The following is a 12,933-nucleotide window of genomic DNA, read 5'->3' as shown; positions in this document are numbered from 1 at the left end:
AATAGTATCATACAGCTGTGGAATAAGGGGAATAAAACACATCATAACGTGTTGTAGGTGTTACACCACGTTATGATTGGATTTCTTCATTTGTTAAATCCAGTAGACTTTCACTCCCATCAAAACTGAACAAAGCGAACTACAGCCTCCCAACATTTCTTAGATGGTTGGTTTAGTATTCTGAGCCGCTTTGACACACACGTGTTAAATTCTAATTAGTCTAAAGCGCAGTGTGTCGTCACGAAAGCGTGTGTGAGCGTAATGCCATAGACACAGCTTGACCTCAGGCACCCAAGTCAAAGGTCAGGAACGAGGGACTGAAAGAGGCCTAACTGTGAAAAAGACAGACCGAAGGAAATGAAAAGGTAACGAAGGCGCAGACACAATGGAGTTGGGATCGGCTCGGTGTCTGACCGTGGGACCTCCAGCTGTGTGTGGGACAATCCCACAATGCCATGCTAACTCAGTCGTTTAAAGAGGTCTGACCCCTGACCACATGCTCACATTTCAACCCTGGCTGGCTGGTATACTCTCGCTCTCTCCCTCGGTCTGTCTCTACAACACCAAAATGCTTTTGCCACAAATTTTAAAAATGATAAGAATTAAGATTATTGTTTGAAATTGAATATCAGTTTAGCCTTTCTCAATAGACTTGGGGCACGAGGCGAGGTACACCCTGGATGGGGTGCCAAACTATCGCAGGGCACACACACACACACACACGCTCATTTCACACTCTACAGGCAATGTTGTGAATGTCAATCAACCTAATCTGGATGTCTTTGAACTGTTGGAGGAAACTAGAGAACCAAGTAGAAACCCTCAACGCACGCGAACATGCAAACTTTATACACACAGACCCGAGGCGGGGATCGAACCCGGACCCTGGAGGAGCGAGGCCACAGTGCCGCATTAATGTATAATTAAAGTATTTGTTATATTTTTGTGTCCATTGTGTCCATTTGACATAAACACATCATAAAGATGACAGGCAGATGGTGTACATTTCCATTTTATTGATGTGACGCACAACATGGGCATTCTGGAGTTAAAGACATGAAGTTTATCAACATGCCACTTAAGTGCTTCAGACATGATGTTTATCATACAGACATGACATTTATGTGCTATGGATGTGACACTTGCGGTTTGGATCTTATTATTGTTTTTGTTCATTGGTCTGATCCCAGAAAAACAAAAACAAAAAAAGAGAAATATATATTTGCTTTCCATTTATTATGTGTCGAACTTAAGGAAGACTTAAAGTAAGGAACTGTTGACCATGGTCTTAAATAAAAACAACACACAACACATGCACTTTTACAATACTCAGTTGTTAAATTACAGTGCAGTCTGAGGTATACAGGTTGTTATTTTTATTCCCACATTATGAAAACATTTACGTTGTCAAATAAACTATTTTTCAAAAAAAAAAAAAAAAAAGGTACCGACCTTCCTTGAACAATAGTGAATGGAATCACAGAAAATTCGCTGTAGCCTCCCGCAGCCTGGAGCCTAGGGAGAGCTGATTGGCCGAGCTCTCTCGGAGGGGAGGGATTACTCATCAATCACGGCTCTAACCAATCAAGAGCGTCTGTGAGCTTAGCAAGCGGACAGCGCTATCCCCCGGGTGTGTTTCTTTTGATTGTGTTTTGATTGAAAGCTGCTTTGCGACAATGACAATTGTTAAAAGTGCTATACAAATAAAATGTCATTGAATTGTTACACACTGCCCCCAATGATGCATATGGCTGGTGTTACATGGGTGGAAGAAAACGCGTGATGGCCTTTCGTCCTCCCTGCTTGGTAGGTTTTATAACAGGTTCAGTTTAATGGAACGAATCATGTGAATATATATATATATATATCATTAATCTGATGTGCAAGTTCTAGGGCGAGTCTTAAAACTTGGCCTGGTGTTAATTGGAGTAGGACGGTTTCAGCACAGCGTGGGAGGATTTATTTGTATATAACATTACATTTTTAAACCTAACATTTTAGGTATTTATACAGTAAAGTGTGACATTTTCTCTGTAGCCAGACATTTGTGTTTTATAAAAAGTCACACTTTTTAATTTATTCACGATATTTACGCTTTCGAGCTTTACAGATGCGATTTAAATGTGTTATGGATATACAGTTACATCTAATAGAAAGTATTCTTGTTGCTCATAACCGAATGAGCCAGCTAGAGGAATCTTGCTGAGTAAATGTGCAGCTTAGAATTTAAATATTCGAGGTGAATCCCACCAGAGAAATAAAACGGTGACGTACAAATGATCACTCTGCTCTAACTTCACCTGTCTCAAAAGTACTTACAGGAAAATGCATAGAAATATGGAAATCAATGAGAAGTAGAAATTGTAGTGAACACATAAGTGACTTAAAAGTCTGTGTTTCTTCGGTATATGTAAATAATCTCTTGCGTTTCTTAAAGTACAAAAATGTACAATTAAACGACCAGCCTCTCTCGGGCTGTGGCTCAAGATTTTGTTAAGTCGGCACAAGTTAGAAGTACCACATGTACAACAACAAAAAAGAAAAAAAAAAAAGTTTCCACACCTTTCTAGAACAGATGAAAGTCAACACCACGTGCAGCTGAAACGTGAACGTCTGACTGCAAACGTAATGGAAATCTGGAATATTCTGATGATTTGACAGGTTTGGCACATTCACGTATTTAAAAGACAAAAGCAGAATAAAAGCATCTGTTGCAGGAATGAAGTTCACACACACACACACACACACACACACACACACACACACCTTTGCTTTATAAGAATAATCTGTAAAAGTACCTTTGCCAAAGTTCTGAAGGGTAAAGCAGCTGCGCGTCCTCACCTCAGTCTGTTGGTGTGTGTGTGTGTGTTCACGTGTGTGTGTGTCCGTCCATGTACAAACCACTGACTCGAGCCACCTTCAATACTGATGCGAATTTCCCAAACCAGGGAGCATCTTCATGAAAATTAAACACGCCCATGAGTGCATGCCAAACACACACTCTCTCTCTCTCTCTCTCTCTCACACGCACGCAAACACAGACACACGTGTGCTCAGTTGGGCCTGGGGAAGGCAGCTGGCAGAAGCAGACTGCCAGGAGCGATTATGAATGTGGAGAAACAGCAGCGTCAGGAGACGAGGTGGGGGGGGTGAATGAGAAAACCAGGGTGAGAGTGACACGGTGGAACACGGAGGTGCGGAGGACGCAGCACAGAGTCACCGTCACATACGGAGACATGAGAACCAGCACAATGACATCATATCCTGTGAGGGGAAGCCTGAGTGCTTTAGCAGCGTCCGTACGCAACTCGGGTCCAAGTCTTCTGCTGCAGAAAGCAAAAAGTACCGAAACTTCTGAAACCCCACCATCGCCTCCCCCCCAAAAACTTTCATTTTTGCCAGCGACTCGTACAGACTGTACAGCTGAATGCTGTTTGGTTCCTCATTAAATTTGGTACCAACAGGAACTAATTTATGGGTTCAGTTAGTTCCCGAGGGCTTGAAAAACTGGTTTTAATTTGGTTTATTTCTTTAACATTATAATTGTTTTTCTTTCTTTTTCCCTTACTTCATTTTTTAACAGTAAAGTTAATTTCTTTGCTGTTGTCTCATAGTTTCATTATTTTCTTTCTTTCTATTTTTCCTTCTTTCATGTCTTATTTACTTTCTTTGTCCTACTTTCCCATACTCTCTTTCATCCTTTCCTTTCTTCCAATTATTTACTTTCCCATTTTTCTTTCATCTTTCATTTCTTGTTCCTTCTTTTATATTGTTTACTCAATTCTTTCTTTCTTTTGTATCTTATATTTATGTTTCCTTGATCTTTTTTTATTTCTTTCGCCCTTTTTTTCCTTCTAATTGCTTATTACTTTCTTTCTGGCTTTTCTAGCTCTTTCATACTTTTTCTCCAACCAGTCTTAAGTCTTTCTAACATCTATTCTTTAATAACTTTATTTCATTCTTTTCTTTCTTTCCTTACAACTGTTAACTTTGTCTCTTTTTAGTTTTTACTTTCTTAATTTCCTTTCATTTTTTATATTTTTTTCTTATTTTTATTCCTTACTTTAATTTTTCCTTTATTTTTTTGTTTTTTCTTCCTTTAATTTTTTCCTTTCTTCTATCAATTTATTTTCCTTTATTTTTGTTTATTTAAGGAAATGGAAATTGTATTTTAAATGTGTGCCAAAAGGGGTGAAAGAGCAGAGTCTGGTGAGGGAACAACCGATGATGAATTGATCAGTTGAGCCATAAGAGGGATTTTAGTTTTGTCATTCATTTAAAAAAAAAAAAAGTAATTGTTGGAAGCATGCTGTGGCACAAGAGCAATAAAACTCCCCAGGGTGAAAAAAACTAATCATCTTCATTAATTCAATCTGGTGGGGAACGAACTACAACCAGCATGCAGTTGGTTCTTGTTTGGACTGTTTGGGCTGGTAAGTTACACAGGAACAGCTTTACAATGCTGATTGTTTACGTTGCCCTTCATTGTGTTGTCTGTGTCCCAGGCTTTGACCATCATGCGCGTTACTTAGTGCTGATTTAACCAAGCTATTGTGATGAGGAACAGATTTTCCTCTCTCTCACTTTCTCTTTATTCCTGCTACAGAGTGGGCTTGCTATTGTTGCATTAATACGCTCATAAAAAACGCTCAACACCCCTGGCCATGAGGACAAAAGCCTAAATTCCAGCCTAAAGGTTAAAAGGTCGGGTTGTTTTTATAAAAAAAAAAAAAAAAGGAAAAAAAAAGAAAAAAAGGTTGGGCCCCTTGGGGAGCTAGGATGCACCGAGTGGACACTTGAGAAAACTGGATTACGAGTAGATTTTTCCATCAGCTAAGTGTGTCTCAGCTTTGTCGGCTTGTCAGGATGAGCGGGTTTAGACCCAGTCTAAGTGTTGTTCATCACAAACTATGATTCACAAACATTCAGCATCTTTCACGGATGTGGATTTCACAGGAACACAAACATTTCACAAAATGATTCACTCATCGACTAAACACCAAGTTTACACAATATTACGGAACCCGTCTTACATCCGAAGCTTCTTATCGACCCCAGACTGGTGCCTCCTGGGTGCAAAAACAAACCCGAATATTCAGTGACTTCTGAGAGACAGACAGAATTTATTTTCTAAAATGCTGGTAGTTAATGGATGGGGAAGGCTGTCCAAACCTGCCTGATTATGTGAAAAAAGTAATCTTCAAGAAAAAAAAAAGGGATTCTTTTAGGTTCCTAATTAAATTGGGTACCAACTGGAACTAGTGGTGGGTTTCTCGCCTGAAATGCAGAAGGCCCGGGTTCAGTTCCCACCCGGTGCCCCAAAACCTCAGCCACTGGTGCCAAGCCGGAATAAAATGGGAGGGTTGCATTACATTTAACCAGAGTTAAAACAGTTTGAACAGTTGAGAGTTAATGGCTTTGTTTAAGGGCTCAACAGTGGCAACTTGATGGTTGTGGGGTTTGAACCTGGGACCTTACGAACCATAGTCCAATGCCTTAACCAGGGAGCTACTCCTGACCCACGTTACGTAGGGTGTAAAACAAAAACAAACAAAAAGACCATTTGCCGAATTGTTGTGTGGATCAGATGGACAATAACTAATGGTTTGGGTGCTATGAAGTTTATTTATTTATTTTATTCAGAATGTTTTTTTCTTTCTTGCTTTCTATTCTCAATTTACCTCCTATCTCTTACTTAATTTTTCCGTTCTTTATTGTTACCACCCATGCCTATTTATTTATTTAATTAATCTATTTATTTCACACATTTCATACACTTTCTCACCCCTTCTGTTCTTCTTTTCCTAAATTTCTTTCACCCTTTAAATTTTTTTATTTGTCTTATTTACGCATTTCTTTTGTCTTTCATTTCCTTCTAATCTTTCCCTTATTTTCCTTTTCCTTTCTTTTCTTCCTTCTAATTATTTACCTTCATTCCATTCTTTTTTTTTCCTTTTCAATCTTAACTGTCTTTCTTTTCCATCATTTCTTCACTTTCTTTCTTTCATCATGTCTTTATTTCCTTCCAATAGTTTACTTTGTTTTTCAGGATGGCTGAATGGTCGAACAGACTTCATCAATCATCTTGAAAAAATTTGGAAAGCAGCGTACAGCACCTGGTCTCCCCAGGCAATCTCCTATCCAGGTACTACCAGACCTCACTTACTGTATACACAGATACAACTGGGTGTTCTCTGACCGGCGTAGATAGAAGTATACAGAACATGGATATATTGTATACAACATGGCTCTATAAAAAAGATTGATTGACTATATCTCAATCAGGGTCACAGTGGATCTGGAGTTCAGCAACACTTTGAGAATTCATTGTTGCGCATCTTTATTTAAAAAAAGTGAATGACCTTATCAAAGTCTTCCTGTGTGGCTCGCATCTCCTTCCAGGTCTTGTTCAGGAGCTGTATGCAGATACAGAAAAGTTCCTCCAGCAGCCGGTCCTGGGCAAAGAAGATGGGGTGATAGTTGGAGCCCGTTTCTGATGCTGGACAGACAGAGAGGGAGAGATTAGGAGGGAAAGGGAGAGAATATTTTTAAGATATTATACATGAAACAATGTGCGAATTTCTCAAATAAAAGAGAATGCGTGCTTGGCGTTGTGTCTGAACTCACGTGGTTCTCCGATACGCAGGATCTCGCACAACATGAGCGTTAGCTGGATGCTGCTGCGGGCAAACGGGCACTCGTGTTTATCTTCCCGGCTACTGTTCTCCAAAACAAACTGGAGCAGAGATGAAGAGAGAAACATACAGCATGTGTATATGGCTAAGGCTTGTGCGATAGAAAAGTAGCATGCTGCTCTGGGCATCTCACCCTGCTGTAGGCGTCGGGGTAACGCGAGGCGAAGTACGTCATTGTGTCCAGAGCGAGAAGCCCAGGAGGAGTCCGGCTCAGGTCCTGACCAGGGTTACTATTGTTCTAGAATATATGAACAATAGTTCATATATACATATACATATACACGTCTCCATGACCATCTTCTAAACCTCTAAACATTTAGCTCTCACACTTACAGAGAAACCCAGCTTCTTGAACTCTTTAGCGCACAGAGATCGGCGACGCTCGGTACTTAAACTGCCGTCGGCATCTGTCTCGAACACCGCCTGCCGCAAACTATGCAGAGCCTCTCTCTGTTCCTGAGATACACAAAGAAATTGCATGCAAGCGAGAAACAGTAGTTTCCCCACATTAGCACTGCAGCGTCATCGAACCCTGTGGATGTGAGACATGTGGATTAAGATCAGGTCTTGGACAGCCAGCCAGCTCACCTGACTAAAGGAGTCCAGAGCGGTCCTCATTCGGCCCTCCAGGTGGTTCAGACACACCGACTGCAGCACGTACAGATAGTGAGCCATCTCGTCTCCAATAGGACCAGAACTATGGATTATATTCTTTGAAAAAAAAAAAATTAAATATATATATATAATTCGGATTAGATAAATTAATAATAATAAATAACCTACTGTACAATGAGAATCCAGAATTCAACAGCATTGGGGTATAAATTTGTTTAGTTGTTTAATGTACATGTTCAAGTCAAAGTGGGACTGGTGATAATTTCTGGTGAAGGGGTTTAAAAAAAAAAGCCAAAAAAAAAAAAAAAAAAAAAACAATAGATATTTAAAAAGACTCAAGAACAGTATAGTCATCAGGTTCTTAGTCGCATAAAACATTTGAATGATGCAAACGTTTTAAAGAAGACTATGTTCATTAATGATGATCATGGCAGGCAGCTGTACCTTGAATACAAATGCATTAGTGTAACCATAGGGGATTATGTCGAGAAATAAAGAACAAGCCTTGTAAAAAACTTTGTAGGACTCGTCTCACCTTGTGAATATACTGGCGAAGATTCTTCTTCTCGAGAAAAGCAAAGAGATTCTAAAATACATAATATATAATTATTATTCATATTAAAAAATAAACTTTTGTAAGCATGTGATTGTACCATAATCCATATTGAAGATATTCGAAATCCCTCTGCTTATACCTTTATAATCAAAGCAGTGAGACATTTTTATAATACACACAAAATACAGTAAGTTTCCCCTCCATCTCATTAACTCAGTGATAACAAATCACAACAATGATATCAGAACATGATTTTAATCAGCTAGTGGATAAGTCTAAATTTGGGGAGAGAACAACAGGACGAGGTCAAAATGCACTTAAAAAACAAAAACAAACAACCCAAAACATCAGTGCACTACTGATGCAACGCTATACGGTGTTCATTAAAACAGTGGTATTAAGTTGTGCGTTTTTTAACAAGTTGTATTCTTAAACCATTTCAGTGTTAATATTAAAATAACTACAAAACTATAACAAACTATAACTACTTTATTTTTTCCACCCACTGTCATTGTACTGCCTGCAGGAGGCAGCAGACCGTGTATAAAAACATCACCCTTAATATAACACCCAGTTCATATTAAGTAGCGCTTCCTCTTTCCCATATCATCAGAATCAAAGTTCTGCATTTTGCCTGAATAACTGGACTAATACGGTGAGACATGCCATGACCGATCCTCAATTCAACAGTGATGCTCAGAAAATAAAACAAGCAGCCCAGGGTGAAATTAAAGGTGAGGCTTGAGTCCTGTAGTACTAACCTGTCTGTCTGCGTCTCCAGCCGTCTGCAGCAGGGCCATGAGGAGAGCCATAGCTTTGGTCTGAAGTTGCTGGTTGGACCTGAAAGAGAGAGAAAGACAAAAAGAGTCTTAATTATAATACAAAAAAAAAAAAGATTGTAGTGTACTGACAGCCAAAACACGGTATTGTTGCTAAAAAAAGATAAGAAACACATTTGCTGGATACAATTCATCATGTGCTTTTATGTAGTGTCTGTAACCTTTTTGAAATCAAACCTTTCAACGATTTTAACTGTCATGCAGATGAAACTTGGCCAATTTAGATTTTACATGAAAAGACAAACTTTAAAAAAAAAAAAAAATAAATAAAAAAAGTGTATTATTGTAAAATTTTTAATTAAGATACTGCAACATGAATTGGACATGGTTACGGACACTACAGATTTTATTTGCTTTTCAAGCTTTTACCAAAAACCAACTTAAACAACAATTATTACAGGTAATATGTTTCTAGAAGCTTACACAAACTTCAGCATTAATACTCAAAGAAATTCGAATAATTGACATTTGAAATGATTGTTTAACGCGGTACAGTATAGCGCTGCAAAACGGCGGGACATATTCTTGGGGCACAAATAAAATCATCTCTAGAAAACGGCTAAAGTGAGGAACTTAAAAATTTTAGGGAAGCAAGATTGGTCACTTCCATGTTGCATAGAAGCTTCTTTGGCTCAGACATTGTCTGTGTAGTATGTAGATCATACAAAAAAAAAACAGAGTTTAAAAAGGAGCTAAACAGATCACCCAAGGCGTGGCACAAGGGAAACTCAAAACCCAGGTTATTTTAATGTTACTGGTTTTAATATTATGGTTGATTTGTGTAAATCACATGTCGCACACTGTTTGTGATGAACGATCCAGGCTTTTCTTCTTGCATTTTACTTATGTCATGAGTGCTCATGCATCTAATCCATCAACCAATAACATCATTTTATAGATATTTAAGTTGATCTTTAATGTAACGCAAGCTAGCAGGTTATCGCTTAACACATTATGAGGCTCGTCTTGAAGTCGGATGTAAATCTTGAAGGACTACTGAGCAACTCAATAAAACCACTGTTCTGTGTGTGTGTGTGCGTGTGTGTTTGCATGGATATACAGTACATACACTTGCAGATGGGCGATCAGCCTCTCCATTGTGATCTCCTCTCGGATCTGGTGGAACAGGCTGCTACTACTCAGAACCATGCTCTCCAGGATGTCCAGGGACACCTGCTGGATGGAGGTGTCCATCACCTTGGCGTTCACGAACCCGGCAATCTGTGGACACGTACACACACACACACACATGCAGTTTAACACAAACAACGTGACAGTGACGATGTAAGGAGTGTGATGTGACCCGTACCTTTTTGATAAAGACACTGGAGAGGTTCTCCCAGGAGACGATCCCATGGTCCATCAACTCCATGAAGGCTGTGAGTGTGTGGGTCATAATCAGAGGCGCCCTGCAAGCAAAACACACACACACACACATTTAAAATAAAATCATTGATAATATATACCGCTAATCACTGCATGCGCATGCGGCAAACTGTGGGCGTGTCTTAAATCAACCGCTGGACAGAATTTTATGAGACTTTTGCGGTCCTTATACATCTTAAATTTAACCTGCATCATGAGTGATGTTATAAACAGTTATGTGTGGGATTTAATAATCTACTGTAAAATAATCTCTAATGCGCTACTGTCTCAATGTAAACAAACACCTGCACCAATAGATATTAATTAGAAAAGATAAAGTGAATATTTTTACTGGAATTTGTTCATATTTTTACATTTGAAATAACAGCGCTGAAGTGGAATAAGTGAATTTTAATCTGCTGGAGTGGTTTTAAGACAAATCTTTATCCGATCTACTTTTTTGATTTTTCATCTATAATTCACTTTCCGATTAAGTGTAAACAAGGTGTAAGATACTCATAATTACAAAATGTGATTTCTTTGTATTAATAAGTTAGACAGAGTTCTGCTTTACAAAAAGAGACATGTACATTAAGATTAATTTTACTAGATTATATAAAGCCTCACAACCCTGTACAGGACAAACTGTATATAAGATGAATGAATGTGTGTGTGTCTGTGTGTGTGTGTGTGTGTGTGTGTGTGTGTGTTAGAGTGGCCTAAAGAGCTCAATTTCAGTGCAAAAATACATTAACCCTCTGATGCCAAGTGATTCTCTAGAGAATTAGAGTTAGAGGTTGTTTTTTTTTTTGTATTTTTGAACGCTATAGAATCTTTATTTTTAAGTTATGTTCGCAATGTAAAGTTGTCAAAAAAAAAAAAGTTTAAATTTAAAAACCAAAGAAAATAATTACAATTTAAGGCACGCCCAGGAAGACTATTCAAGCGATCAAGATTACAGGTGGGAACCTGGCGAGGGGGATATGGGTGGGATTGGGGTGTGAATAGTCTTGCATCACACAGGGTTAAACTTTAGATCATCTTTTGAGAATATTTGTTTCACAATTTTTCATGAATTTGCACGAGCAGATACCCAACTGAACGTGGTCAAAACTTTCATACCGAACAGGGAGTGTATTTGGCTGAAGTGGAATGTAAAGTAAACCAGTCGCAGGATACTCATCCTTACAGAATGTGATTTCTGTGTATTAATAAGTTAGACAGAGAGTTCTGCTGCACAGAAAGACAGACAGACAGACATGTACGTGGGCTTCAACCTCAAATAATAATAGTATCACTGATTACATTAAAGGTTGAAACTAAAAATATCTGATGATCTTTAAACTCTTTCTACGAACTCTTTTTGAAGTAGAAGATATACATTTTAATTCCTGACTATAGAAATAGAAACGGATCTTTTCCGTCCGAAATCTCTGTCCCAGTTCTTTAACTTGCTTTAGCTCATTCACTTTAATGATCAGAATTTCTGAAGTGTTCGGAGTGTGTTTCGCAAAGTCTTACTCAAAGACTACTCACTCTTTAGCGTCCTCTACGATCTGGACGAGCAGGGAGTGGCCGTCTCGACTGATGAACTCCTGAGCGAAGGTGATGTCTGTGGAGATGGAAGCCAGCTGCTTCAGGGACTCGCAGCGCACGTCTGAGTCGGAGTTCTGGATGCCCTTATAAAGGTCGTCTGCACAACGACCCTGCGACACACAAACACATGCATACTGCGTTATAAAAGTACAAAGATTTCTGACGCTAAAGACACCGATTACAGCATACGGACGAAGTCACTCACCGGAGCTTTGGTCAGCCGAAGAATGCTGCCGTTCTTAATGTCCAAGCGATTCTACAACATACACCATGAAGAGTCAGACAGCGAGCACGAGACACAGCTATAAAAATAATCAAGCTACTGGATAACACACAACTGTGATAATCAGAGAGTGAGAAGTAACATCCAACAGAACAGACGTCTGTGGTTCCATGACGTTTAAAAAAAAAAAAATTACAAGGGGACAATATTAGATAGGTGCGCATAATGTTATGGTTGCAACTAGTTTTATTTTTTAAATCATTATTTGTATGCTCATAGTATTTATACATTTAGGATTTTTGTATCAAAGTTAATTTTTTCTATAATATAATATAATAAATTATATAATAAACATTCATTAAGTATTTTTTCAATATGTTTAAATATTTTAATGAAACCATGTGTGTCCTAAAAGCAATATCAAGAGGGGGCGCAATCCAATGTCTTCTTGTGCCAGTCCCAAGTCTGGATAAATGTAGAGGGTTTTGTCAGGAACGGCATCCGACATCAATGATGGCCAAATCAATGATGCGATTCACAAATATCGCTTCCATACCAGATCGGTCACGGCCCGGGTTAACAACTTGGGCTACTGTTGGTCGAAAAAGGAGAGGAGGAAGGCGTGTTCGAAAGCTCAGAGAGAAAAGGAAAGGCAAGAGTTTAGGAGTGATAGTAGGGACTTTAAATGTTGGTACTATGACAGAGAAGGCAAGAGAGTTGGTTGATATGATGCAGAGAAGAAAGGTGTATATACTGTGTGTCCAGGAGACCAGGTGGACAAGTTAGCAAGGCTACAAGCTTAGGATCAGGGTTCAAATTGTTTTACCATGGTGTGGATAGGAAAAGAAATGAAATAGAGTTATTCTGAAAGAGGAGTTTGTTAGGAATGTTCTAGAGGTGAAAAGAGTATCAGATATGATAATGAGTCTGAAGCTGGAAATTGAAGAGGTGATGTTGTTAGTGGTTATGCCCCACAGGTAGGATGTGAGTTCGAAGAGAAGAAGAAATTCTGGGGTGAGTTAGATGAAGTGATACAGAGCATCC

At 38.8% G+C, this 12,933-nt stretch overlaps 1 protein-coding gene across 1 annotated transcript in view; it reads right to left on the bottom strand.

The window, feature by feature from the left end:
* elmo3 (engulfment and cell motility 3) overlaps positions 1-12,933 on the bottom strand; it is a 31,965-nt gene that overhangs the window by 5,147 nt on the left and 13,885 nt on the right. Inside the window, exons 5-15 of the mRNA XM_053505361.1 lie at positions 11,872-11,922; positions 11,607-11,776; positions 10,015-10,114; positions 9,775-9,926; positions 8,628-8,706; positions 7,846-7,896; positions 7,284-7,406; positions 7,029-7,151; positions 6,829-6,933; positions 6,628-6,736; positions 6,363-6,499 (exon numbers count right to left, since the gene is read on the bottom strand). Coding sequence (XP_053361336.1) covers positions 6,363-6,499; positions 6,628-6,736; positions 6,829-6,933; positions 7,029-7,151; positions 7,284-7,406; positions 7,846-7,896; positions 8,628-8,706; positions 9,775-9,926; positions 10,015-10,114; positions 11,607-11,776; positions 11,872-11,922 — 1,200 coding nt within the window. The remainder of the gene's footprint in view (positions 1-6,362; positions 6,500-6,627; positions 6,737-6,828; positions 6,934-7,028; positions 7,152-7,283; positions 7,407-7,845; positions 7,897-8,627; positions 8,707-9,774; positions 9,927-10,014; positions 10,115-11,606; positions 11,777-11,871; positions 11,923-12,933) is intronic.

The sequence above is a fragment of the Clarias gariepinus genome, chromosome 10, assembly GCF_024256425.1.
Source record: "Clarias gariepinus isolate MV-2021 ecotype Netherlands chromosome 10, CGAR_prim_01v2, whole genome shotgun sequence".
Taxonomy (NCBI): domain Eukaryota; kingdom Metazoa; phylum Chordata; class Actinopteri; order Siluriformes; family Clariidae; genus Clarias; species Clarias gariepinus.
Note: the sequence above shows the minus strand (reverse complement) of the source record. Positions and strands in the feature narration are given on the sequence as shown.